General features: G+C 49.5%; 3 protein-coding genes across 8 annotated transcripts; 2 read left to right on the top strand and 1 right to left on the bottom strand.

Annotated features, from left to right (window-relative positions):
• Nucleotides 1-2761: 2761 nt before the first annotated feature.
• On the bottom strand, nt 2762-5088 carry TSSK4 (testis specific serine kinase 4; the record flags this gene model as incomplete). Of its 3 annotated transcripts, none has more annotated exons than XM_080925872.1 (4): nt 2762-2953; nt 3366-3729; nt 4112-4326; nt 4864-5088. In XM_080925872.1, the coding sequence occupies 4 exons, from the start codon at nt 5086-5088 to the stop codon at nt 2762-2764; spliced, it is 996 nt and encodes a 331-aa protein (XP_080781998.1). The 3 variants fall into 3 exon arrangements, with proteins under 3 accessions (XP_080781998.1, XP_080781997.1, XP_080781999.1); XM_080925871.1 differs by having other exon boundaries at nt 3366-3759; XM_080925873.1 differs by lacking the exon at nt 2762-2953 and adding an exon at nt 3054-3098 and having other exon boundaries at nt 3366-3759.
• A 5435-nt stretch (nt 5089-10523) lies between these two features.
• On the top strand, nt 10524-18076 carry TM9SF1 (transmembrane 9 superfamily member 1). Of its 4 annotated transcripts, XM_080926537.1 has the most exons (7): nt 10823-10989; nt 11213-11574; nt 12784-13102; nt 13325-13405; nt 13657-13842; nt 16126-16399; nt 17373-18076. In XM_080926537.1, the coding sequence occupies exons 2-7, from the start codon at nt 11230-11232 to the stop codon at nt 17764-17766; spliced, it is 1599 nt and encodes a 532-aa protein (XP_080782663.1). In that variant the 5' UTR covers nt 10823-10989; nt 11213-11229; the 3' UTR covers nt 17767-18076. The 4 variants fall into 4 exon arrangements, with proteins under 4 accessions (XP_080782662.1, XP_080782663.1, XP_080782660.1 ...); XM_080926536.1 differs by lacking the exon at nt 10823-10989 and adding an exon at nt 10524-10784 and having other exon boundaries at nt 12784-13405; XM_080926534.1 differs by having other exon boundaries at nt 12784-13405.
• A 249-nt stretch (nt 18077-18325) lies between these two features.
• Nucleotides 18326-27806, top strand: IPO4 (importin 4). The gene is made up of 30 exons (XM_080926533.1): nt 18326-18481; nt 18561-18647; nt 18796-18875; nt 18961-19002; nt 19345-19474; nt 19562-19741; nt 20003-20068; nt 20165-20266; nt 20373-20456; nt 20663-20827; nt 21424-21477; nt 21617-21726; nt 22392-22500; nt 22656-22785; nt 22958-23071; nt 23164-23277; nt 23462-23582; nt 23753-23864; nt 23974-24095; nt 24360-24437; nt 24512-24569; nt 24654-24759; nt 24840-25033; nt 25164-25211; nt 25496-25621; nt 25731-25939; nt 26057-26189; nt 26275-26379; nt 27306-27375; nt 27497-27806. The coding sequence occupies exons 1-30, from the start codon at nt 18413-18415 to the stop codon at nt 27625-27627; spliced, it is 3249 nt and encodes a 1082-aa protein (XP_080782659.1). The 5' UTR covers nt 18326-18412; the 3' UTR covers nt 27628-27806.
• Nucleotides 27807-27987: the final 181 nt, after the last annotated feature.

Here is a 27987-nt window from a genome sequence, read left to right on the forward strand (position 1 = left end):
CAGCAAGTGCTCTTAACAACTAAACCTTCTCTCCAGCTCTCACTTTGAATTTTTAAACTCCTCAGAATATATGTCATGCCTTTAATGGTTAAAAACCTCCTTGCTTTCTTCATGAAAGATCCTTTTGCTGGCCAGGGTACTCTAAGAAAACAAGATTCATTTTTAAAACTTTAGGGAGTATAGTATCCGGTGTGAGGCCATATGATGGAAGGACTTTGCTGTGTGAGGTGAGAAAGCCAATGGTGGCTAGGGGCTTCAGGGAGGGGAGACTGAGGGAAGGGGTACCCTCTGATTCCTTAGCCATGTATCCTGTTCTTAATGACATTGGAAAGGCAGAGGGACTGATAGCTAATGTCACAGAAAAACGGGAGCTGGCCTAGCAGATCTCAGGTGCCATTTCTGTGGGTCTTGGAGATGACAGGGATGAGGGGTCAGAGAATATTAGAGTATTGGCAAATCATGGGACTGCTTTGGAGGAAACTCAAGAGAAGTTACTGGAACAAATTTTGGAGAGAACTTCAAAAGTGGGCTCTTTGGGGACCGGTTGTTTTCTTGTCATCCCATGTTCAGGATGAATTGCTGCAAGATCTAGAGAAACTGGAGCAAAAGGAATTAACTCAGGAGCTGTTAAGTGTGAGCAACAAGGAGAAAGGACACGACCCCACCCCAAAGTTGGATTGTTTAGGGTGCCTTATACACATCTGTCTGCAGGGCCAGGTCCCCAGAATGCACTGTTAAAGACTTGAGAGGGTAAACATATGAGCCAAAGTATCATTGGTCTCATCACAAAGGATCCAGTAGAAGCTGCTGCTGCTACACCCGTGCAGGTGCTGACTGTGTGACCGCTTCTGACTGAAAGGGAGTAGAGGCTGAAACCCAGAGTTCCACTCAGCAAGCTGTGTCCCTGTTTTTTGGAGCTGTAAATACAAGTGATAAGCCTGCTTTGTTTGCTCTACTGGTTCTGGGGTGCTGTGGGGGGTGAGCCTCACTAATTCAGCTGGCTATAGGTGTCAGAGCAGATGCTGGTGGGAGTTCGGAGGCTTTAACACTTCCTTCTGTTTTGGGCACTCTCAACTCTGGAGCTTCCTGAAAGGATGAAGACAAAGAAGCTCTAAGGGGCCCGCTGAGAATCCTGGGGAGTTTGTCTACCTCTGTCCTTAGTACCACAAGCTGAGAGAGGAGGAGCACAGCTTTGCGTCTTCCTGCTGAGGTGGCTGCCTGTCTGTCAGGGAAGGACACATTAGTCTCCCCTCTTTGGCCAAACTTTGGAGAAAAATCTTGTTACAGAAGGAGTCCCTGGGTTCCCTTCTTTTTGATAGCAGATGTCCTTTTCTCCCCAATAAGACTGGGTAGGTGGATCCCGAGTGTTGATATGTCTTGTCTATCTGTACCCAAGATTCTTCCTCTTGGTTCAGAGAGCCTTGTTTTAAGTAGTAAAAAAATACTTCATTAATAACCAAGGGGGGTTGAAAAAACAAATGGCTCTGGGCAGTGGTGGTGCGCACCTGTGATCCCAGCTCTTGGGAGGCAGAGGCAGGTGGAGCTCTGAGTTCAAGGCCAGCCTGATCTACAGTTCCACACAGCCAGGGCTACACATAGAAACTGACTCGGAAAACAAACAACAAAAAGGGGGGGGGGGAGAGAAAGAGAAGAAACAAATGACCTACCGTTTCCAATATCTCAAACTATGTTCTGGGCGGTCCCACCCTTCCTGCATTTGTCAGAGTGTTGCCTAGCGCTGAGGTAAAGAAACTGCCATCAGTACCAGGTGAGGTGGCACATGCTTTTAATCACAGGACCCAAACAAAGGCAGGCAGATCTCTGAGTTCAGACCAGCCAAGCATACACAGCCAGGGTATACCTTGTCCCCCCAACCTCCCAAAAAGGAAAATAAGAGGAAACTTTTGTTTATTTTAGAACCATACTGATAGATGTGGTGGCACATGCCTGTAATCCCAGCACTCTGGAGGCTAAAACAGGAGGATTGTGGATTTCAAGCTAATCTAAGCTACAGAGGGGGTTCTAAGTTACTTGAAAGAGGGGGAAGAGAAAGGAGGGAGAGAAGAGATCAGATCATAAGGAGCTAATTTGAGTCTTTCTCATTGCTCTGGCTCAGTCATGCCTCTACTAAGCTAGCCCCATTTTCCTTTTGCAGGGGCAAGTAGCTTTCTATTATCTAGAACTAACAATTCACTACAGGGCTTGGCTTGAACTCTGTTGCTTCGGATCTAGGAGCTATGGTTTACTGGTTTACAGAGCCCATCCTTTCAGGAGTGGTTAAAGGGATACTGGAAGGAGAAGGTACCTAGAAACCAGGCCTGTCCCATTCCCTTCCCTTAACTCTTCTTACCAATTAAAACTTTGGCCCAAGTTGGGAGCAAACACAAAACAGAAAGAACAATGCTGCTGTCTTGAATTGTAAAGGGGCAGAGCCCAAGTCAAAACAAAACTAAGACCCCCCACCCCGAACCCTCTGTCCCATCTGTCCACTAGAACATTAGAGAAGAAAAATGTGAAACAAGAGCCTGAAACTCACAAACAGCTGACACAGTAAAGCTTCCTCAAGTCAATTGCATTAACTGCCATGGGCGTCAAGAGCAGGCTTTGGGCAGAAAGTCACCCCTCAATAGTGGTCTCCACTAACACTCCAGAGGAAAGAACGTCTTGACCCTACATGGTGAAACTAATTAGGTTTATTTTATAGAAAAGATTTCCCCCCCAGTCTCTTGCTGTTTTCCTTAGCCTCCTGCCTCAGCCACCTTCAAGTCGTGATTTCCAAGGATTGGTGACGATTGGCGGTGCTGGCGGTGCTGGTGGGTTGGTACATGGCCTCGAGCAGCCTGATTTCGTTCAAGGGTCGCTCAGGCTGGAACTTGAGCATCCAGGGGTCCCTGAGGACATCTAGGATGGTGGCACGCTTGGTAGCTTGGCGTAGCATCTGGAAGATCAGGTTCTAGGGCAGGGGAGAGAGAGGGCTTGGCTGAGCTTGGCCCCCTTTGTGAGCACAGGCACTGAGTAGCTGGACCTAAGGAAGAAGCAGGAGGCCCATCGCACTACTCTGGTGAAAGGGGCTGGGGCCCTGGTTTTATGCTGGAGCCCTGCAAGAAAAGAGAAGAGCTCCTTGCATAATCCCTTCGGCCCTAAAGGGATCCTTGGTCGAACCTAATTATCAAGCATATTTAAGATCAGTGGTTTAGGCTCTTAAGGCCTTCCTACCGCTTTGGGAAGGAGCTAGAGTCAGCCCTAGCATGACAAAAGTCAACCCTGGGGTGTGGGGGTGTGGCCGGAAGGCCTAAATTTGTTATTTCCTTTCCCCTCCCCATGGGTCCCGTCTAAAGCCTCAGCCCTCTTGGGGGAGCCAGCACCTTGCACTCCTGGGAGATGGTGATGTTAGCTGGGAAAGTGACATCCTTCTGGGTTTCTCTCAGCAGCTTCTTGAGATTGGTGTCATCAAAGGGCAGCCGTGCAACCACCAGAGTGTAGAGGATGACACCCATGCTCCAGGTGTCAGACAGGAAAGGGTTGTAAGGCAAGCCTAGCAAGATCTCCGGGCAGGCGTAAGCAAAGCTGCCACAGTAGGTCTGGCTGAGGTGAGAAAGGCAGTTCATTTGGCGGTAAGAAGGGCTACTACGCACAGGCTGGCTAGAAGGCACCATCTTGGCGAAACCAAAGTCCGATATCTTCACATTCTCCCGCTTGTCCAGCAACAGGTTCTCCAACTTTAAGTCCCTACCAGCAGCAGAAAGGCTGGGGGTCAGGCTGGGGAGAGGGCTTAGTATTAGACCGGGAGCTGAAAGGAAGGGGTCAGAGGCTAGAGACGAGGACAGGACAAGTAGGAGTGAGATGTCTATGGGAAATAAAGCAGAAGCAAAGCCATGGAGTTGTGAGCAGAGCCCAAAAGGGAGAGAGGATGGTATCTGAGGACCACTAGTTCACCATTGTGTATAAAGTGCTCTCACACAGTGGATACAAGTGTGCTTGACCAGATGACTACAATATGGTGAACAAATGGACCTATATATTAAGAGAAGTCAAGAGAAAGGGCAGAAAATGGGCAATATGCATAAAACTCCCCTTAGATCCCAAAGCCCAGTCCAGTGACTATCCTCACCGGTGCACGATGCCCTTGCTGTGCAGGTAGGCAATGCCCAAGGCCATCTGGGAGAACCACTTGCCAGCAAGGGTCTCAGAGCAGGCCCCATATCGTTGGATCCATTCAAGGACATCACCACCCTGAGCCAGCTCCAAGATGATGTATACTCGGGATGTGGTCTCAATGGCCTGATAGAAGTTGATGAGGTACTTGTGCCGTAAGACTTTCATTACCTGATCCCAAGAGAGGGAATCATCAAACCTGGCAAACTCCAGCTGTGCTTTCTTCACTCTCCCATTGGTGTCAGACACACCAGAAGAGGGCATCAGATCTCATTACAGATGGTTGTGAACCACCATGTGGTTGCGGGATTTGAACTTAGGATCTTTGGAAGAGCAGTCAGTGCTCTTAACCACTGAGTAATCTCTCCAGCCCCCTATTTACTACTTTATAACAGCATCAGGTGGTGTCTGGGTAAATTCCAGTTTGCATTTTTACTTGGGGGGGGGTAGATAATAAGCTGAATGTTTGCACATAGGAAAGAGGATATACACACACATACATACATATATATATATATATATATATATATATATATATATATATATATATATATATATATATATATATATATTAGAACTTTCCTACTTAAGACATTCAGTCCTGGTTTGCAGGTTTTCGTATCCACCTCTTTCTATAGTTACACCCCTAATATACCTCAGGTAGCTTATTAGTAAGCCTCAGTTCCCTCTTTTGACTCCCTTTCTGACCTGTATCTCACGTGGTAGAAACTTGTTGAGATAGTCTTCAGAGGCCTTCTTCTTTGAGATGATCTTGACAGCCACCATGACCTTCTGCTTTGTGTAGTAAGCTTCATATACAGTTCCATAGGAGCCGTGGCCAATAACCTTGCCCACCTCATAACCATACTCCTCCATGACAGAGCGATAGGCTGGGGTGGCTGATGCTGTTTCCGAGGTGTCTCCCTTCCCCATGATGTTGGGCTTGCGCAGTGGGGGGCTTTGATACTTACAGAGAAGCCACCTGGAGCTTCTGAAGGGAGGGTACTGAAGTGAAGTTAGGGTCCTAATGATTACTGAGTCACACAAGTCTGGGAAGCTGGGCTTGGCCCTTCACTAAGAACTTGGAAGGGGAAAGAAAAGAACATTCTTTTTGTCTTGGCTGGCTGTTGTTACTTCCATGTCTTAGTTACAGAACTTCCAAGGTCCCAAGTTCCATACTCCTTAACTCATCATTGGCTACAAAGGTTGAAATGAAGCGCAGTTTGGAACATATTCATTACACAAGGCACTTGACACAACCTGGTGAGTCTCCCCTGTGGCCCCTTTATCTGAGTGTCTGCCATGTGGTAGACAATACACTGAACATACCACATAACTAATGACCAAGGTCAACCGCGTAGCCGTGTGTCTGTCATCGAGCATGAGAAACATACCAGGGTGCACAGAGGACGGCACGGTGTTGAAGCAGTCTGAGCTCAGTCTTGCCCTGCATTCTTGCCTTATATGATCTGGGGTGCTCTTGGTTTGTCTCGTTCTTTTAGTCACTGCTTTCCTGGAGCATCATCAGTTTCCGGCTTTCAGTGTTTGCCGGGCCAGCACTCTACCGTCAACCCACATCCCCCCAATCCCTGCCTATGCCTTAATCACAAGCTTGCTTTTCTCAGACCCTCACTCTCCCCTAGGACTCTCGCCTCTCATGGCTCCAGACTGCACATTTATTCTGATGGTTTCTTGTGCCAGTTTCACCCCAGATATGCCTGTTTGCTTACTAAATATTACAGGAACATGTCTTCTCCCTGCACCTCAAGTTCATATCCAAAACTGAGTTATTTCCTACTCTAAGGCTTCCATGTTGCCCTGAACAGAGACATCAAATATCTACATCCACTTTATTGTATCACCAAATCCTGTCTCTTTAACCTATTTTTTTTCATTCATAGAGCCCTTGCTGTTCAAGCAGGAAGCCTGAGGTTCAGTCCCAGCATCTACAAAAAAGCCAGGTGCAGTCCCAGCCCTGAACAAGGTGGGCACAAGAGTATCATTGGGGTTTGCTGACTCTCCACCTACTCCAGAAATGCAAATGCTGGACAGATAGCTCAGTGGTTAACAGCACTGACTGCTCTTCCAGAGGTCCTGAGTTCAAATCCCAGCAACCGCATGGTGGCTCACAACCATCTGTAATGAGATCTGATGCCCTCTTCTGGTGTCTGAAGACAACTACAGTGTACTTAAATATAATAAATAAACAAATCTTTAAAGGGATAGGGCAGCTGGAGAGATGACTCAGTGGATAAGAGCACTGACAACTCTTCCAGAGGTTTGAGTTCAATTCCCAGCAAGCATCTGTAATGGGATCTGATGCCCTCTTCTGGTGAGTCTGAAGACAGCAACAGTGTACTCATAATGAAGAAATAACAAATCTTAAAAAAAGAAACACAAATTTCAGGTTCAGTAAAGACCCTACCCCAAAGGAACAAGGTGTTCATAGCTTCCACGTGAACACGGGTGTATGTTCTTACACACAATTACCCATACATAAAAAGAATGCACTTACAGCTCTGTGCCCACTGCTGTTCCTGCTCAGCACAACCCTCTAAACTGGTTGCTTGCAAGCCTGCTGCTCCCCTCAGCTGTAGCATTTACGTGTGGACCCATACACGCAGAAGCCAGAGAGGACACTGGGTGTCTTCCTGTTACACTTCCTTATAGTCCTGAGAAGCTTGCCGGTTTGGCTAGTGTGGGTAGCCAGTGGGCTCTCTGCATCCACCTATCTCTACCACCCAATTCTGGGGTTATGAGTGCATGGGGTTTTTATGCTGGCAGGAAAGCCATCTTGCTCACTGAGCCCTCTCCCTAACCTCACAAATCTGATTTTTATTTCCATGGCTCAGAGAGCTTGCTGTTCTCAGAGAAGCGGGGTTTGGTTCTCAGCGCCCACAGTGCAGCTCATGGGCACCTGTAACTCAGTTTCAGGGCAGCTAATACCCTCTTCTGGTCTCCATTGACTCTTATACAATGAGGTGCACATAAACTCAAGCAGGCAAACATATAAATTAATCTAAAACAGTTTATTGTCTGCTGACTGTCATCAGCCCTGTGATAAACATTGCCTTTCCAATTTTGCCTTTTGTTCCTTTACTATGGGGTCTAGGGTCTCAATATGTATCCTAGGCTGGTCTCAAAATCCTCCTGCTTCTCAAATCTGTTACAGCTATGTGCTTTGTTATTTGGTCTGTGAAACAGTATCACTATGTATCCCAGGCTGAATTTCAGATCCTCCTGCCTTAGCCTCCTGTCTACCCACCTTGAGTGCCAAAGGTTGAATCTAGAGGCTCTCACATGCCAGATAATGTCCTGTCACTGAAACTATAAGCTATATGCCTGATTCCTTTTCTTTTCTACTGACAGTCTAACGTGACCATGCAGGCACCAAACTTGCAATAGAGGCTTGTCTGGGCCTTTGCAGCAGTGCAGACTGCAAGCCTGTGCCAGCTTATCACACATTCTTCTCTTCCTCCCCTGGCATATGCCAACCTTCCCTTCAGAACTTAGGATTTCTTGGTTTTGAAGGTCTGTTAGTCTTGGCTGGCCTAAATCATTCAGCTTCATCCTCCCAAGTACTGGGATTATATGCACACACGGCCACAAATGGTCCTAACCGCTTGTCTTACATCACCTGCCTAATAGGTTATGCAGAGTTCTCAAGTGATGACATGTTTGAGAAGCTGGGGCTGGAGAAATCCTCACTCAGTAAAGTACTTCATAAGCATCAAGCACTCAATTAGATTCCTAGTACCTATGTAAGAAGCTGGTGTGCACTTGTGACCTCAGGACTAGGGAAGGAAGCACAAGCAGAGAAAGCACTGGAGTTCGCTGGCCAGGCAGCATGGTCAACCTCTCACATCCACACTTGTTCACACTCCTTTAATCCCAGCAGTTGGGAGGTACAGGCAGATGATCTTAGTGAGTTCAAGGCCTGGTCTATACATATGAAGTTCCAGGCCAGCTAGGGCTACAAAGAAATAAAACAAAATCTCAGGTAAGAATGTGGCTGAAATGCTGGGATGTGGACTCTACATTTATATAGTGAAGGGAGCTAGAAACAAAGAAGAGGCTGGGAGATGGGTTCTGAGTCTCAGTAGAAAGGAAGAACACGGTTAGGGAATGACCAAGTGAGAAGGGCAGTGTCTTAGGGTTTCTACTGCTGTAATAAAACACCAAAACCACAGGGGACTTGGGGAGAAAAGGGTTCAGTTCATTTTACAGCTTGTAGTTCATAATTCAGGGAACTCAGGGCAGAAACGCAAGGGAGGAAACTGCTGTGGAGGCCTCGGAGGAGTGCTCCTCGATGGCTTGCTCAGACTATTTTCTTCTAGTTCCCAGTACCATAGCCCAGCCCTCTGCACACACTTTCTCAGGATGAGTGGCCCTCCCCCATCAATCATTAGATAAGAAAATACACAACATGGTTGTCTACAGACCCATCTGGTGGGGGCATTTTCCCAACTGAGGCTTCTTCCCAAATGACTCTAGCTTGTGGCAAGTTCACATAAAATTAGCCAGCACAGGCAGCACAGTTCTTACATGATTTTGTGTGGTAAACGTGGGCATGACTGAAATCTGAGCACTCAGGGGACAAAGGTAAGAGTATTGGTTTTTGTCTACTAGTTGTGAGGGTTTGCATGCACATGGAGGTTAGGAGGATGCCAGGTGACTTCCACCTTTGTATTGTTCTTCCATTGCTGTGCTAAAACACCATGACCAAGGCGACTTACAGAAAACAGTTTATTCACACTTACAGTTCCAGAGGGTGTCTTGAACTGCAAGCAGGGAACTGAGCAGACTCTCAAAGCCAGCCCCCAGCATTCCCAAACAAGGCCACACCTAAACCTCCCTAAACACAGCCATCAATTAAATGCCTGAGATAACATGGGGCCTTCCATTCGAATACCTTGGGTATTTTTGTTTGCTTTGAGATAGGGTCTCAAAACCTGAACATCCGCCAATATAAATGATCACACCATAAATGACATGTCACGTCCCACCTATGGACGTGCTGGCACCAGAGTTCCAAAGTCTACTGGAATTCCGCTCTACAACCTAGTATGATTGAAGAACTGCCCAGAGCACATCACAGCTCAGTAGCTGCGCCCAGCACCGCTCGATCACTGCCCACTAACCAGCCCTGGATAGGTGGTTTGCTAACAAACCGGTCATCTCTCATCACAAACAGAAGGTCCATCAATTTGTTCAAGGAACGTATTGTAAACAGCCCAGTACATACAAGAACCCTGTTAAATTCTGAAGGTGAAAAGAAGGATAAGTTAAGTCTCTTCAAAAGTTTCAAAGTATAAGAGACACATGAACGACACCAGCACAGTGAGATGAAATGATCCAAACACGGAAGGACAGGCACAGGAAGGGCTCCTGTGAAAAGTGATCTGCTCTGTTCAGAGAATGGAGTTCTCTAGTCAGGTGAGTAGGGAAAGGCAGGGAGCAGTCTACACAGGGAGAATATGAGGCTTAAAAAATGGTATGCAGGGCTGGAGAGATGGCTCAGTGGTTAAGAGCACTGACTGCTCTTCCAGAGTTCCTGAGTTTAATCCCCAGCAACCACATGGTGGCTCACAACCATCTGTAATGGGATCTGATGCCCTCTTCTGGTGTGTCTGAAGACAGCGACAGTGTACTCACATATATAAAAATAAAGTGTGGAGAAGAATGGCTGTTTGTGATTTCCCTCAGTACTTGCTTCCCCCAGGATAGAAAACTTTTAAGTCAGCTTCCTCCCGTTTGCTTTGTTGCCAAGTGCAAGTCACTGGCCAGAGGGAATTCGGAGGACAGAGCCCCTTCAGAACGGCTGAGCCAGACAAACGTAAACACGTTCAAAGTAACCTGCAAAATTAGGGAGAAGCCCAAACATCCTGCAGACATACGTAGGAACAAGATGAAATGAGGTTCGATGGTGTGTACCTGGAAGCTCTGAAAGCAGAGCCTCAAAGGACCCTGAGTTCTAGGTATGCAGGGATTCCAGACTTAAAACAAAAACCTACTTCGGATCAAAAACCGTGCTGTCAACCTGCACAACTTGCAGGGTGACATGGCAAACTGTAGGTGCACCTCACTCAGCTCCCGCATGCTCGTTGCCAACAATGACGGGTCTGTGCCTCCAGAAAGTCCCCGAGGGGCACCTTTACCGAGGTGTTGGAGGCCAGGTTCCAGGCGTGGGAACGCAGCATAAAGCCCCGCCCCGGTCAGGGGCAACTTTCCGCGTCAGGGCCGACCTCAGCAGCCGGGGGCGGGCCCCGTCTTTACCCGGCCCCGCTCCCGCTCCCCGTGGGAAGCCGCCCGCGACACGCCGGCAAGCATCGCGGAGTTCTCGGCTCCGGAGAGGAGCTTTCCCGTCTTCGCGCCTTCCCTGGGCTGAGGTCCCCGTCGGCGAAGGCGGAAGTGGTAAGACTGACGTGTCCGGGCTGCGGGACTGCTCGCCGGGACGACTACTGGCATCGCTCGGTGGCTCCGGGAGCGAGCTTCGTGGGATCCGTGGCGGGGCCGGATCGCGAGAGATCCAGAGCTCTTCGAGGAGCGTTGGAACGAGCCGGGTGCGGACGCTGGCGACGTGGCAGCCGTCGCGGCAATCAGGCGCGGCGGCGGACAACCCGGAGGAGGTCCGTCGTCAGGTCCTCGCCGAGCCTACCACTCCGGCGCCACTGTCTGGAAGACCCGGGCAGAAGCCCAAGGGCAGCAGCTACGGGGCCCTGTGAGGCCACTGGTGCCTCTTTGGCCAGCCGGTTCCTCGCAGTGAGGACCCCGGAGCTGCGGCGGGTGCCCCTTCCGGAGCAGCGAGCCCGCCTGGCGTTGCTATAGAAACGGGTTGGCACGCGCAGCCCCGGGGGGGGGGGAGGCCTGGAGGCGTGAACCTTAGTTGGGAGTACGATTGAGTGCACGCAAAGCCCCGTTTTTGGGGTAGAAGTCCTGTGGTGTGGAGATCGGGAGGCCATTGGGAGGAGGTGGAGTCAATGGGCACTTGAGAGACCAGACCCGGGGCATCATGATTTGATTCCTAGTTTCTGTAACCACGGGATTCCCCCAACAGGTTCTGCTGCCTTAAGGATGACAGTCCTAGGGCACCCTCGAAGTTGGAGCTGCCATTGTTTGCCAGTCCTGATACTGTTGCTGGGCATAGGCCATGGGCCATGGGTGGAAGGTGTCACACACTACAAGCCCGGCGACCCGGTCATTCTATATGTCAACAAAGTGGGACCCTACCATAACCCTCAGGAAACTTACCACTACTATCAGCTTCCAGTCTGCTGTCCTGAGAAGATCCGCCACAAAAGTCTTAGTTTGGGTGAAGTACTGGATGGGGACCGAATGGCCGAATCTTTGTACGAGATCCGCTTTCGGGAGAATGTGGAGAAGAGAATTCTGTGTCACATGCAACTCAGTTCTGCACAGGTCAGCTCTCCACATTAGTTATCACTCAGCCCTTCTTGCCAAGGACTAAGGGTGCCTTACACCATAGTACCTTTATAGAAATTATCTGTTTGGACTCCAACCAAAACCCAGTGTACTTGCTTAGATGTTCAGAACTGACTTTTCAAGATAACACGGATACAAAGATGCAGAACGGAGATTAGAGCCCGGGGCTCAGCTGTCAGTTACAGGTCCCAGGCTCCTGTTTCCCTCCGAACACACATACGGCTCTTTCATGGCTTCTTTACATTCTAGCTTCTCCTGTCACTTTTTTCTTTAGCAAATTTTGGAACTTCTTAATTCCAGTCTTTTTTCTTTCTTTCTTTCTTTCTTTCTCTTTCTTTCTTTCTTTCTTTCTTTCTTTCTTTCTTTCTTTCTTTCTTTTAGAATAGAGTTTATTCACGGCATCGGAAGGGGAGTTAAGAGGGTAGTAGGGGCAGAGAGAGAGAGGAGTAGAGAAGTAGAGGCCGGCCATGAGCATGTGGAGGGGGGGATGGGGAGAGGAGGGGGTGGGGCGCAAAGGTACAAGAGAAGAAAGAAGAGAGCAAGAACCATTCTAGTCTTTTAATACTTTGCTTCATTTATTTTTCTGAGACTTTATTCTAGCAAAGAGATAACTTAGTTCTTTTGGGGGCTAATATACCAGAATCAGTCAGTGAATCTCAATGGGAAACAGTTTTGTACCTAGGTACTTTGGCAATGTATAAAGACATTTTGTTTGGTTGGTTTGGGGTTTGTTTTTGTTTTGTTCGATTGTTGAGAAAAGGTCTTACTATTTAGCCCAGGCTAGCCTCAAACCCAATGTTAACCTTCCAAGTGCTGGGATAATAGAGATGTTCTATACCAGATCCCCACCCACCCACCAAGATAGGGGTTCTCTGTGTAACAGCAGCCCTGGATGTTCTGGAACTCATCCTGTAGTCTAGGATGACCTTGAACTCAGAGATTTACCTGCCTCTGCCTCCCCAGTCCTGGCACTAAAGGTGTGCACCACCATCTTGGAAATAATCTTGACTCTCACAATTCAGAGGTACTATTGGTGTGTAGGGATCAAGGATGCTGACCCCTGCAATACACAGATGAGTATATCACTACAAACAGAATTATCCAAGCCAAAATAAGAGTACCACAGAGTTTTTGAGACACTATTTTAACTGAGAGGCTAACTGACTACTGGCTTGTTCTTTATAGGTGGAGCAGCTGCGCCAGGCCATTGAGGAATTGTATTACTTTGAGTTTGTAATAGATGATTTGCCAATTCGTGGTTTTGTGGGCTACATGGAAGAGAGTGGCTTCCTGCCACACAGCCACAAGATAGGCCTCTGGACACATTTGGACTTCCACCTAGAATTCCATGGAGATCGAATCATATTTGCCAATGTTTCAGTTCGGGATGTCAAGCCCCATAGCTTGGATGGGCTACGGTCTGATGAATTACTGGGCCTTACTCACACTTACAGCGTGCGCTGGTCTGAGACGTCAGTGGAGCAACGAAGTGACAGGCGCCGAGGTGATGATGGTGGTTTCTTTCCTCGAACCCTGGAAATCCACTGGTTGTCCATCATCAACTCCATGGTGCTTGTGTTCTTACTGGTGGGTTTTGTGGCTGTCATCCTAATGCGCGTGCTTCGAAATGACCTGGCTCGGTACAACCTAGATGAAGAGACCAGCTCTGGAGGCTCTAGTGATGACTTTGACCAGGGTGATAATGGCTGGAAAATTATCCATACAGATGTCTTCCGCTTCCCTCCATATCGTGGTCTGCTCTGCGCGGTGCTTGGAGTGGGTGCCCAGTTCCTGGCCCTTGGCACTGGTGAGGGGATATGAGTTGTTTTCAAAGGGTAGCAGATAGGTTATTAGAAGAGTTCAGTGGGTTTTCTCTTCTGTTCAAGATGAGAGGAAGACCTAAGGGAATCAGTATCTCTAGTGAGGATGTGTGAGTTTTCCTGACTCTAGTAGGACTAGGAAAACCACTTGAGGATCTGGGTCAAGGGGTATGATTTCTCTGACATGGAGAAGAAGTGTAATGAGACCTAACCTGAGTGTTCTGCTACTACCTTGTAGGCATTATTGTCATGGCGTTGCTGGGCATGTTCAACGTGCACCGTCATGGAGCCATTAACTCAGCAGCAATCTTGTTGTATGCCCTGACCTGCTGCATCTCTGGCTACGTGTCCAGCCACTTCTACCGGCAAATCGGAGGTGAACGTTGGGTTTGGAACATCATTCTCACCACCAGTCTCTTCTCTGGTGAGAACGTCCCCCTTTTATTGTGGGTCTGCCTAGACTTAGTAATAGAACACATCACGGTACAGGGACTATAGGGAAAATATTATAATACTCACATTTATAAGTGTTTTGCCTGCATGTGCAACACATATGCAACATGCACAGCACTGTGCAATACATGCAAATAGTCAACATGTACAACATTGTGCAGTACATGCATATAGTCCCTATGGAAGCCAGAAGGTGTTGAATCCCCTGGAACTGGAGTTACAGATGGTTGTGAGCCGCCATGTGGGTGTTGGGAACTGAACCCTGGTCCTCAGTTAAAACAGCAGGTGCTTTTAACCACTCAGCTTTATTCTTCAGCCCCTGGGTAGGAATGGGGGTAGAGGTAGGGGGTTCAAAAGGCAATCCATCAAAAAGAATCTATTTCTTTATCTTAATTTTTTTTAAGACAGGATCTTGACCTGTGTAGTCCAGGCTGTCTTTGAGTTTATGATCCTCCAGTGTAGCCTCTTGAGTACTATGACTATAACCCAGGAAAATATACATTTCTTTTTAAATCATTGAAAAGGTTTTAAGTGCTGGAAAGTGTCTAGACAGTGGCTAGACGTGATATGTCCTCTTCTTACTTAATCTTCACAGCAGCCATATGACACAGGTAATGTAGTACCCATTGTACAAGACGAGGAAACTAAACAATGACAGGGTCTCACCTCGGAGCTCACATGAGCCTTTAACTTTGTTATATAGTCCTGCCCCCGCCTCCAGGGTTCTGGGGGTTATGGGTTCACATCACCATACCTGGGCTTCAACTATTTGTATATATGTGCTCAAGTGCTTATGCAAATATGCAGTTGTATGTGTGGAAACCAGAGGGCAACCTCGGGTATAGTTCCTCAGACACTGTCCACCTCTGTTGAGAAAAGACCTCTCATTAACCAAGCAGTCAAGACTAGGCTGCATGGCTACATGCTTCAGTGATGTCTCCACTGCCCCAATGCTGAGATTACAAGCACGAGAACCAGGGATGGTGGAGCACACCTTTAATCCCAGCACTCAAGAGGCAAGCAGATCTCTCTGAATTCCAAGCTACCCTGGTGTACACCTTGAGTTCTAGGACAGTCAGGGTTACACAGACCCTGTCTCAAAAAAAGGGGGGGAGGGGGATATGAGCCACTATACCTAGCTTTTTCCAGGTGGGATCCAGGAATTGAACGTAGGCTCTCATGACTGTGAGGCATTTTACCGACTGAGCTGTCAGTCCCTCAGACATTGTGCTTAAATAATTTGGTATGTATACACTTTGTGTGGGTGCTGTGTATTCATGTGCTTTGGAAGGAAGAGGTCAGTGTCGGGTCTTCCTGTAGCTCCCCTTACCTTTTGAGGCAGGTATGTCACTCAGATTAGACTCACTGGGTTAACTAGACCTGATGGTCATCGAGCTGTCTTCTGTCTTCACTCCACTGTGATGAGCTCCGGCCACCAATCTGACTGTTTTTGTTGTTTTTCTCTATTGCTGGAAACCCAACTCAGGTCCTCATGCTTTCATAGGGAAAGGGCTTTACTGACTGAACCATTTTCTCAACCCTCCTAAATAGCATTCTTGAATTTATTTTATGTGCATTGGTGTTTTGCCTGAATACGTGTCTGTGTGAGAGTGTTGGATCCCCTGGAAGTGGAGTTATGGACAGTTGTGAGCTGCCATGTGGGTGCTGGGAATTGAACTCAGGACCTCTGCAAGAACAGCCAATGCTCTTAACTGCTGAGCCATCTCTCCAGCCCCAAATTTATTTATTTATTTATTGATACTCATTTTATTTTGGAGGTAGGTTCGTTCTGGCCTTCAAACCAGGTTGCCTTTTCAAAGACAATAGTAGCCTATATTCTGAACCTTGTTATTTCCAATTTGATGTATTTGACCTATGTCCCATCCATTTATATTTGAAGCATGGCTTTCTGATGACAGGTCCTTAACCCAAGTGACTATTTCATGATAGGAATTATCAATGCCATGGCAAGACAGGTTTCTGTAGCCAGATGAATTTGTATCACTCTTGGACCGTAACGATGAACTGTCTTAGTTCTTGACGGCATTGGTTTGGGGAATAGGGTGTTTGAAAAATACAGAACAAAGACCAATGAGCTATAAAAGGCTCAAGGTGAATTCAATCAACTCTGGCCATCTGGGAGCATAGGTGGGCCCTGTAAGTGGCAGGCTACTTCATCCCTTTCCCCTTCAGGTCCAGTCAGAGTGGGGTGTCACTGGGATGTTGCTCCTACTGCTGACCCTCCCTCCTGCAGTGCCTTTCTTCCTGACTTGGAGTGTGGTGAACTCAGTGCACTGGGCCAACGGTTCAACACAGGCTCTGCCGGCCACAACCATCCTGCTGCTTCTGACCGTTTGGCTGCTGGTAGGCTTTCCTCTCACTGTCATTGGGGGCATCTTCGGGAAGAACAACGCTAGTTCCTTTGATGCACCTTGTCGCACGAAGAATATCGCCCGGGAGATCCCACCCCAACCCTGGTACAAGTCTACTGTCATCCACATGACTGTTGGTGGCTTCCTGCCTTTCAGGTATCTTCACTTTATACCATGGCCAAACTCTTGGGGAGTTTGGTTTGGTTTGGTTTTATACACTAGAGAGTTTTCTGTTTCTTTTGTTTTCTTTTTTGAGGCATTCTCATAAGGCTTATGGGCATTTGGAGGGTAGGGAAAGGCAGATCTCTAAAAATTTGAAGTTAGCCTAGTCTATAGGATATCCAGGGCTACAGAGAAACCCTGTTTTGAAAAACCAAAAAGGAAAGAAAAAGTTGTTAAAGTTGTCCTGCCTTGGGTGTTTGAATTAGATGGGGTCACCATACCTTGCCTTCAGCAGTGTTTTGGCTCGCCTTTGCCTTTCCCTGCTCTCTCGATACCATAACCTGGTATTAACCCTCCATTCAGCCAGAGCTCACTGACTGGGTGGTTCTGTCTAGTCAGGAATGAGCTTCAGTAGTTCAGGTGATCACTCAGCACACTGAGAGAGTGATCAGGTGGGCTTAAAGGTATCGGAGCCTAGAGATCCTGGTTTCTGTTTGGTGTTTGAAGGCATGAAGAGTTTGTTACGAACCTACGATACAGAAGAAAGTAAACAATACAGTATCTGCCCCCCCTTCCTTATTCCCGTTTTGTACTGTTGGAGTGTATTGAAGGCCTCATGCATTGTGTGGAAAGCACTGGACCACTGAGCCTGACCACATCCCAACCCTTTTCACCTTTCATTTTCAGACAGTCTTAGGTTTTCCAGGTTGGCCTTGAAGTTGCTTTGTAACCTAGATTGATTTTTGAATTTGGCAATCCTCCTGCCTCAGCTTCCCAAATAGTAGTATTATAGATGTATGTTCCCTGGTCCAGTTAAGATCTCTGCTTTCAGCCTATAAGGGAAGATGTTCATGAAAAGAGAGCAACTAAGAAACTAAATCAGTAGGCAGAAGACTCCTCCCACTGCCTTAACCCCCACAGTGTGACATGGGATGCTTTAATGATGTCTGCTCTTTTCTCTTCACAGTGCCATCTCTGTGGAGCTGTACTACATCTTTGCCACAGTCTGGGGTCGAGAGCAGTACACTCTGTACGGCATCCTGTTCTTTGTCTTCGCCATCCTGCTGAGCGTGGGCGCCTGCATCTCCATTGCACTCACCTACTTCCAGCTGTCCGGGGAGGACCACCGCTGGTGGTGGCGCTCTGTGCTGAGCGTGGGCTCAACCGGCCTCTTCATCTTCCTCTACTCAGTGTTCTACTATGCTCGGCGGTCCAACATGTCAGGGGCAGTACAGACAGTAGAGTTCTTTGGCTACTCTTTACTGACTGGCTATGTCTTCTTCCTCATGCTGGGCACCATCTCCTTTTTTTCTTCTTTAAAGTTCATCCGTTATATCTATGTTAATCTCAAGATGGACTGAGTTCTGAATGACAGAACTGTGGCTCTTCTGCTTTCATCATGCCCCATTGATTTCACTTGATAGCTTCTCTTCTGACCGAATTGTGTGATGGCATTGTTGCCTTCCTTCCCTCTTTACCCCAGGTTCTTTAGAGAGAACCTGGAAATTTAAAAAAAAATCTCTATTATATAAGGAATATATATATTTGAACTTTTTAAGTTGCCTTACGTTTTAGTCCTTATTTTTTTCTTTTTACACTTATTAAAATAAAATTTATTAAGAAAAAGGATCCTGTAGTTGCAAGTTTTGGTCTACTTATAGAAACCCGAGGCTTGTCAATGCAGTTGCTTTGAAAACCCGAGTCCGCTACTGCCACACAAACTGGACTCTGGGAACTGTCTGCACAGGGAACCCACGAGGCCGAGACTCTTGTTTCTGTGGTTTAGCGAGTGCTCAGCCAGACGGAAGCCCAGCCTGACGCCAGCCACCAGCTTTCCGCAGGAATTTTTGAAGGGAAGCAAGCTGAGTCGCCCAGACGACTGGAGAGACGCAGAGTAACGCCCTTTCCGCCGGAAGTTGCTGTCGGAGTCTCCACGTGCCGTTCCTCCCCCTCCCGACCCGGTCCTGTAGCGGCGGCGGCGGCGGCGGCGGCGGCTCGGCAGCTGCCATGGAGCCTGCGGGTCTGGAACAGATCCTGAAGGAGCTGCTGCTGCCGGACACCGAGCGCATCCGCCGGGTATGGGCAGGCCTGACAAGGCTGGGGGGATGGGAGGCTGTGGGAAAGGCCCGGCCTTGACCCCCCAGTCTCCCATCAGGCTACGGAGCAGCTCCAGACCGCCCTTCGGGACCCTGCTGCCTTGCCTGCGCTCTGCGACCTGCTGGCAACCGCGACCGGCCCTCAGGCGAGTTACCCGCCCCTCCTCGCCCAAATTCTGAAATTCCTCAGTGTGCCCCCGGTCCCGCCCCAGCCTCCGCCCCCTGCAGTCATAATCTGTTCTTCCTCCCGCTGCCAGTGATTCTCATTTGGCTGGCTCCCTCTTCTCACCCTAGATCCGCCAGTTTGCAGCGGTCCTGACCCGCAGAAGGCTGAACAGTCGCTGGCGACGCTTGGCACCTGAGCAGCGGGAGAGGTGAGCTAGATTTAGGATGGGAGGGGCCGGGCCTAGTCGGCTCTTTGACAGGCCGAGTACCAAGCCGTTGCCACTTGTCTTCCAGCCTTAAGTCCATGGTCCTGACAGCACTGCAGAAAGAGACAGAGTAAGTGTGGCGCACCCTCTCTTGGAGGTCCTAACTGATTTGGGGCTGAGATACTCTCTGGGCTTCTATCTTCTTTTTCAGCCTCAGTCTGGGACGTAGGAATCAGAGACTTAATTCAGGCCTAGAAGGTGGAGCCTGTGAAAACTAGTTTTTGAGAATGGGGGAAAACAAGACTGAATTCCACCTGTCCAATGAACGGGCCAGATCACCCTCAGCTGTCATCTTATGGGGTCTGCCTTAGGGAAGACTGCACACCTGGATGCTTCTCTGCTGGCCACTCCTTGAGCCTGGGGCACTGTTTGCAAGGGAAGAGTGGTAAAGGGTGTTTATGGATGTTTGCAGGCATTATGTGAGTGTCAGCTTGGCCCAGCTCTCAGCCACCATTTTTCGAAAGGAAGGTCTGCAAGGCTGGCCTCAGTTCATGAACCTTCTTCAGCACAGCACTCACAGTGCCCACAGCCCTGAAAAAGAGGTACTGTCATTGTACTGTTGATAGGAAAGAGGGACTGAGAGGCAGGACAGACTGTAAGAGTTTTTCTTATCCCCTTCTTCTGGACAGGTGGGACTTCTGCTGCTGAGTGTCGTGGTGTCTTCCCAGCCTGAGGCATTCCACGCCCACCAGCAGGAGCTCCTTCAGCTTCTGAATGAGACTCTCAGTGAAGTCAGCTTCCCAGGAGTGCTCTTCTACTCCCTGCGCACTCTGACTGCCGTGGCGCGTTACCTCAGACCAGATGATTTGGTAGGACATTGGCTGTCACAGCCTAACCCCTGTCACTGCCTGTATCTTTTGGTTTCATGCCCTCGCTCTTTACAGGTTTTGGCCTAAGCTTCTTTAGAGTTTTATTCTGCCCTCTGTTTTTCTTAAGGGTTGAGGGGATGGTGTGTCAGCTGGGCCTGGCTGGATCCTTAGATGGTATGCTATGAGGAAGCCTCCAGTTTCTGGCTTCTGGGATTAGGCTACACGTGCTTTATGTGTTTAAACTCACCTTGTGTCTTCTAGTCTCTCGCACGGCTGTTGGTGCCCAAAGTCGTTACGGCACTGAGGACTCTGATCCCCTTAGATGAGGTAAGGACAGATGGGAGGGATCTTGTGGAAGGAAAACGGAGGCACACCCACCCTGGTCCCCTAGAGGAGAGTCCCCTGTGGCTTACCTGTCTACAGGTAAAGGCCTGTGAGGCCCTGGAGGCCCTGGATGAAATGCTGGAGACAGAGTTACCCATCATCAACCCCCACATCTCTGAGGTCCTCACGTTCTGCCTGGAGGTGAGCCTGAGATGGGTGCTGTCCCTGCTTCTTGATTTGCCGTCATATTTTGTTTGTTTTGGTTTTTTTGTTTGTTTGTTTCTGATTCTTTTTAGTGTCTATATAGGTGGCTAAGAATGTGGCTCTTGGCGAAGCAATTCGTGTACGTATTCTCTGCTGCCTCACATTCTTGGTCAAAGTCAAAAGTAAGGTAAGACCTTGCTGGGGGTGTCATCCCACCTGGCTGTCTCCACCATTAGTTGTATTTGTAGTCTTAGTCCTGCTCAGGGCCTGGCCCTGCCTTCTACTCCTGCTTAGGAGATTGGGAATCTGGCTGGCCTCCTTGTGGTTGGGAGGATGGCATTTTCTCATGAGCCTGTTCTAGGAAGATGCTCAAAGATAGCCCTTCCCTCTTAGGTCTTGCTAAAGAACCGCCTCCTGCCTCCCTTGCTGCATGCCCTTTTCCCTATTATGGCTGCTGAGCCACCCATGGGTCAGCTGGATCCTGAAGACCAAGACTCTGATGACGATGATTTGGAGATCGGGCTGATGGGGGAGACTCCCAAGCACTTTGCTGTGCAGGTGATATATTGGCCTTATCATCACTGTGGTCAAACAACTCAGAAACACCTTAAGGGGAGGAAGGGTTTTCATGGCTTCAGAGATTTCTATTTGCTGTGATGGGAAAGGAATGGCCCAAACAGAATGGTTCAGGCCACAGCAACCAAGAAGCCAATCAGAACCATTCACATTGTTGGAGGAAGCAGAGAAGGGATATACAAGGAGACAGAGCAGGACAGCTCCCATAAGGATGTGGCCCCAAACTGAGCTCTGCTTCTACCTTTTGCTCCTCCTAGTGGCTGGCATTAGATTATTAACCTGTCAAGTGATTAACTCATCTTGAGGTTGGAGACCTCCTGATCTAATTGGCTCTGAAAATGCTCTAAGTATTTCCCAGTCCAGTCAAGTTGATTATTAAAATCAACCATCACACCCAGATGACCTGGTAGACATCTATAAGCTCAGCTCCCAGCACTTGGGAAACTGGGGTAGAATTTTAAACTTTAAGCCATCCTGTCACTACAAACATAGAACCAGTCATCATAGGTGGATTATGGGCTGGGTGTTAAATGACCATAGGAGGTTAGAGGAGTTACAGTCTACCTGAATTTCCTCAGGTTGTGGACATGCTGGCATTACATCTTCCCCCTGAGAAGCTCTGTCCCCATGTGGTAAGTATGACTCTCTTGCTCTTACTAGTCCTTGGTAGGTACAGTCCCTTAAAGCCAGGGATATTTGGGTATCCATAGGTCTGTTAAGAAAGTAGCAGGAGGCTCTCGCTGGGCTCTCATAATGTGCCATGTACTCTAGATGCCCATGCTGGAAGAAGCCTTGCGGAGTAAGGACCCATACCATCGCAAAGCGGGGTTCCTGATGTTGGCTGTACTATCTGATGGTGCTGGTGACCACATCAGGCAAAGGTATCATTCAGTTCCTGTCCCAGAATCACTTAGAGAGGAAGACTGCAAATCCTCTGAAGTCCTGTACCTCAGTTTCAGCTTAACTGGTTTTATTGTTTATTTGTTTGCTTGTTTGTTTGCGATAGGGACTCACTGTGTAGCCTTGACTGGCCTGGAATTCATAGAGATCTGTCTATTTGCCTCCAAGTGCTGGGACTAAAGATGTGGATCACCACACCTGAGCCAGCCTTTTTTTTTTTCTTTTTCTTTTTTTTTTTATAAAGATTTTATTTACTTATTTTATATGAGTACACAGTCGCTGTCTTCAGACACCAGAAGAGGGCATCAGATCTCATTACAGATATTTGTAAGCCACCATGTGGTTGCTGGGAATTGAACTCAAGACCTCTGGAAGAACAGTCAGTGCTCTTAACTGCCGAGCCATCTCTCCAGCCCCCCCCCCCTTTTTTTTTAAGGAAAAAAGTTTTCCAAGACTGGTTTCTTTAAATAGCCCTGGCTGTCCTGAGACTCACTGTGTAGACCAGGGCTGACCTCAAACTTGGAGATCCACCTGCCTCTACCTCCGGAGTGCTGGGATTAAAAGTGTGTGGCACCACCACCATGGGGCTGAGGCTAGGATTCTTCGGTCCTGTCCCTCAGACTTTGCTCTTCTGTCCTGCCCTCAGACTGCTACACCCACTGCTACGGACCGTGTGCACGGGCCTGGGCGACCCCTCACAGGTTGTTCGGAATGCGGCTCTGTTTGCCCTGGGCCAGTTTTCAGAGAACTTACAGGTCAGCAAAGCTAAATACAGATGACTACCCCATGAGAGAACCTCCACACCTGAGGCTGGGGACCCTTGTCCCTTAAACTCTCATCCCTTCAGATGCTGTTGCTGCCATTGGCACTCTTCAGGTAAGCCTGACCAGGGCCCTGCTTTCTTTCCCAGCCCCATATCAGCAGTTATTCCGAGGAGGTGATGCCCCTGCTCCTTACCTACCTGAAGTCAGTGCCTATGGGAAACACGCAGCACCTGGCCAAGGCCTGCTACGCTCTGGAGAACTTTGTGGAGAACCTAGGTAGTGATGGCCTGGGGAGGACGGGGAGGAGGGGATCAACATGTTGGCTAAAAAGGAGGCACAGCATGCATCTTCCTGAATTTCTGCCTGGTGGGAGCAAGGTGTGGGAGGGTCACACGGGCTGTCAGGCTAAAGGACGTCTGAGTTGGTTAGTGAAGAAACGTTCTCATAGGGCCCAAAGTGCAGCCCTACCTTCCGGAGCTTATGGAGTGTATGCTGCAGCCTTTGAAGAACCCCAGCAAAGCCCGGACCAAGGAGCTAGCTGTGAGCGCTATAGGGGCCATTGGTGAGCAGAAGGACCAAGGGTTCACCCAGAGAGCCTGTGTTAGGCAGACCTGTTCCCTGCCATCTCTGACTGTGTTGGGTTCTATTCTGCAGCCACAGCTGCCCAAGATTCCCTACTGCCCTACTTCCCAACTGTCATGGGGCATATCCGGGAATTCTTGTTGACGGGCCACGACGACCTTCATCTTGTGCAGATCCAGAGCCTGGGTAAGGCCAGGGTTACCTGATGGTTACCTGGTTATCTCTACCAGGGTGGTTGGGTGCCGTCCTTTGATAAGGAAGTTCTTCATACCAGAGAGTAGGGTAGACTCCTGAACACCTTCCACTTGCCAACCTTGGTTCTCTAGTCTCTGTCCACACCTCAGTGCTGACTGAGCTCTTGCTCCCACAGAGACCCTGGGAGTGCTAGCACGAGCTCTAGGGGAGTCCATGAAGCCCCTGGCTGAGGAATGCTGTCAGCTGGGGCTAGGACTATGTATCCATGTAGATGACCCTGACGTGAGGCGCTGCACGTGAGTGACCTTTCATCCTGCCCTGCTTCTCCTCCTGCCCACTCGCTGATTGACAGTCCCCATCCCAGATACCAGTCCTTCAGTTTTGGACACAGTGGGGTTTCCTGGACTCTCCCATTTTGTCTGTCTATAGCAGGCAGCACCATCTGGATTCTCTCTACCTTTATCAGGTACAGCCTGTTTGCAGCCTTATCAGGGTTAATGGGAGAGGGCTTGGGACCCTACCTGCCTCAGATTACCACGCTCATGCTGCTGTCGCTGCGCTCCACTGAGGGCATTGTGGTGAGCAGAGGGGGGGTGTGCTGGGCAGTTAGGCCAGGCTGGCCCTGTGGTGGGATTTATCTCCTGGTCCCAGCTGAGGTCAAGTCCATGCTCTCCTTTATTCGTGTAGCCTCAGTACGATGGGATCAGCTCCTTCCTTCTGTTTGATGATGAGAGCGAAGCTGAAGAGGAAGAGGAACTCATGGATGAAGACATGGAAGAGGAGGGGGATGATTCTGATGAGATCTCGGGGTAGGAGGGATGCTCTTCTACTTAAGAATATAGACTTTGAGCCAGAGGGGGTGGTGCATGCCTTTAATTCCAGCACTCAAGCAGTAAGATCTCCGAGTTCAAGGGCAGCCTGGTCTAGAGATTGAGTTCCAGAACAGCCAGAGGTACACAGAGAAATCCGGTCTTAAAAAACAGAATCCAACCGTAGGCTTCGTGGACGTAGCCCCAGTGTTAGGTCTGCCCCCTACTGGCAGCCATCATTGCTGCCTGCCCTTCTTTCCCTAGGTATAGTGTGGAGAACGCCTTCTTTGATGAGAAAGAAGACACCTGCACTGCCCTGGGGGAGATCTCTATGAACACCTGGTGAGCAGCAGCCCTTCTGTGGTCTGGGAACCACACCCAGGACCTCTTTCCCACCTCTGTGTGTCTTTCCATAGTGTGGCCTTCCTGCCATTCATGGATGCCGTCTTTGATGAAGTATACAGACTGCTGGAGGTAAGGTAGTGGCATCCTCACCCTGCAGTTAGGGCTGGCTTCAGCTTGCACGCGCCAGGCGTACACCCGCCCTCTTCATTGCAGTGCCCTCATATGAATGTGCGGAAATCTGCTTACGAAGCTCTGGGACAGTTCTGCTGTGCGCTGCACAAGGCCTGTCAGAGAAGCCCTTCAGCTGCCACCAGTGCTGGTGAGGAGGAGACGCTTGCAAGCTGGGAGCCCTGGAGAGTGGCAGGGCCTGACCAAGGCTCCCACCAATTGTGTCTCCAGCTCTGCAGTCCTCCCTGGCTCGAGCGATACCATCTTACATGCAGGCGGTAAAAGTAGAAAGGGAACGCCCAGTGGTGATGGCCGTGCTGGAGGCCCTGACAGGGGTGTTGCGTACCTGCGGCAATCTCACCCTGCAGCCGCCTGGGCGTCTCAGTGAGCTCTGTAACATGCTCAAGGCTGTGCTGCAGAAGAAGGTGAGCAGGGGAGAGGGGAAGGGCAGCTGTGGGAAGACTGGGTTGTCAGAGGCTGGACTGCCCACCTCACCACCACTGTGGAAAGGAGAAGGTGGAAGAGCCCAAGCTCAGCTGAATAAATTTTCTACAGACAGCCTGTCAGGACGCTGAGGAGGAGGATGATGAAGATGACGACCAGGTGAGAGTTACAGAGGGGCCTAGGCCGTGGGCCCCAGAGTGGACAGTGCACAGAGCTTAGCCTGCAGGGGCTAGTGCTGCTAAGAAGAGTTGGTGATTTCCAGAATGCGAACCTCATCGGAGAAGGGCAGTGAGGAGTTGAGAGGACAGGCAGGCACTGAGGCACCGAGTGATAAGTGAGGGTTATAAAAAAGCCCCCCTGGAAACGGCTCAGTCTGCAGCGAGTGGGGTAGGGTTGGGTGTGATCAGAGCTGCCCAGTGCTAGTTCCTCACCTGGCTCCACAGGCAGAGTATGATGCCATGTTACTAGAGCATGCTGGAGAGGCCATCCCTGTTCTGGCAGCCGCAGCTGGAGGACAGGCCTTCGCTCCTTTCTTCGTCACTTTCTTGCCACTGTTGCTGTGTAAGGCGGTGAGTGCTCTCCAGCCCAACATTGCAGAACACCTCTGTATGCATGCAGTGCCTGCCCCTCCCGGCTCTGCCACCATGCCAATTTGTACTCCTCCAACCTCCCCTATAGAAACAAAGCTGTACGGTGGCAGAGAAGTCCTTTGCAGTGGGAACACTGGCTGAGTCCATTCAGGGTCTAGGTGCTGCCTCAGCCCAGTTTGTGTCTCGGCTATTCCCTGTGCTATTAAACAATGCCCGGGAAGCAGACCCTGAGGTGCGGAGCAATGCCATCTTTGGGCTGGGCGTGCTTGCAGAGCACGGGGGCTGCCCTGCTCAGGAGTATCCTATGCTTGCAGGAGGGAAAATGGGGTTGGAAGTAAGCCCAGGGATTTGGTGAGGTGCTACTGCAGGGTGAAGTCTACCAATGTGTGTGTGTACTCCTTAACTGTGGACCAGCCACTTCCCTAAGCTACTGAGCCTCCTTTTGCCCCTCCTGGCAAGGGAGCGACATGATCGAGTCCGTGATAACATCTGTGGGGCTCTCGCCCGTCTGTTGATGGCCAGTCCAGCAGGAAAAACAGAGCCCCAGGTAAAGGTCGGGGTATCAGGCAGCGGGGAGGCGAAGGATGGTAGAGGGGGCAGGATATGTGGGCCTGAGACTTCTGTGTACCCAGGTGCTGGCTACCCTGCTACATGCCTTGCCCCTGAAGGAAGACATGGAGGAGTGGGTCACTATAGGTCACCTCTTCGGCTTCCTGCACCAGAACAACCCTGAGCAGGTAAACCTGCTGCTGGAACTAAGGCTTCAGCCTAAGGGGTACACAGAGTAGATGTTACTTGTAACTGATGCCTGGTGACTTCCAGATGAATTTCTGGAACTTACTGTACAGGTCAGGCTGGCCTGGAGCTCATAGAGATCCCCCTGTCTCTGCCTCCCCATCTGCTGGGATTAAAGGCATGTGAGCCACCACTGCCCGCTCACACTGTTCACTCTTGTTTCCATTTTCTCTTCTTGAGACATGGTCTCCTGCATCCCTGGCCCCAGCTTCTTGCATAGCTGAGGATGACCTTGAGCCCTCAGTCCTCTAGTGTCCTCCCTCTGCCTCCCAAGTGCTGGAGTTGCAGGCATGCATTACTGTTCATAATTTTAGCAGTGCTAACATCAAACCCAGACTTCATGTATGCTAGGCAAGCACTTCTTCCAACTGAACTATAGCTTTTTTTCTTTTTTGTCCACAGAGTTGACATAAAGCCCTTTTTGTTTCTCTGGGGTTTCTCTGGTTCTTCTCTTGGGCTAAGCCAGTATCACAACTTTCCTAGGCTGATCTCCGAGGTCAGGGATAAAAAACCATTACCTAGGGAGCCTGGATGCTGCTCACCACCCACCATAGATTATAGTTTGCTTTGGGAATGATTTTGCACTTCCAGCTGCCTAGGTTGAGGCCTGTGCCCCAGGGTTCTTATGTTACCTTTGTCTTAGGTTTTTCCTGTATGTTGGGGGGGATATTTGGATTTTGGGTTTCACTTGGTCTTGAAGCTGACATCTTTGGTTACACATCTTAACCTCTACAAAGGAGTTGTTACCATTTTCTTTAGTCTGGTTGTGCTGGGTGTCAGTTCAAAGAACCTCATAGGCTTCTGTCCTTGGGTTCAAGCACCTGCTCTCAGCCCTGCTGTCACTACCTCACTTGGTCCTTTTCCGTAGGTTGTGGATGTGGCTTCAGAGCTCTTGCGCATCTGCAGTCTGATCCTGCCAGACAACAGGATCCCGCCAGGTGAGGATGACAGTCCTAGCTAAGGGCAAGAGAGAGTCAGGGCAAGCAGGGCTCAAAGAGCCTGGGGCAGTACGGGCATAGAACCAGGTCCTTCATCAGACCCTCTCTCTGCTCTACCCAGACACCAAGGCGGCACTGCTGCTGCTCCTGACGTTCCTGGCCAAGCAGCACACCGACATCTTCCACACAGCCCTGAGCTCTCTCCCAGACGATAAAGCTCAGGAACTTCAGGCCATGCTGGGCCTCACTTAAGACTCTAGGCTACAGCTGGGCCAGGGGCCGAAGACTGGTCTGGTTCACCTTACCAAAGACTATCCATTGGAAGGCAACCGTGCTGCTTGAACAGGGGTGTCTCTGGGGCTGGATCTATTAAAAACAGAGCTGTGACATCATACTCTAATAAAGGTGGCTTGTCTTCTGCTTGGACACTAGCTCTGAGGGCACAAAGGCTAGAGGTGTATGCTCAGAATGACAGCGTGAGGGCTGGAGTGCTGTGCACTGGTGACAGCATTCTGTTCTCACAGAAGACGGTGCCGCTGTCCTGCCCACACTGGATGGCTCAGACTGCCTTCAACTCTTTGCTCACTTGCACATTTGGCAGGCACACACATA

This window comes from Micromys minutus, assembly GCF_963924665.1.
Source record: "Micromys minutus genome assembly, chromosome: 12".
Taxonomy (NCBI): domain Eukaryota; kingdom Metazoa; phylum Chordata; class Mammalia; order Rodentia; family Muridae; genus Micromys; species Micromys minutus.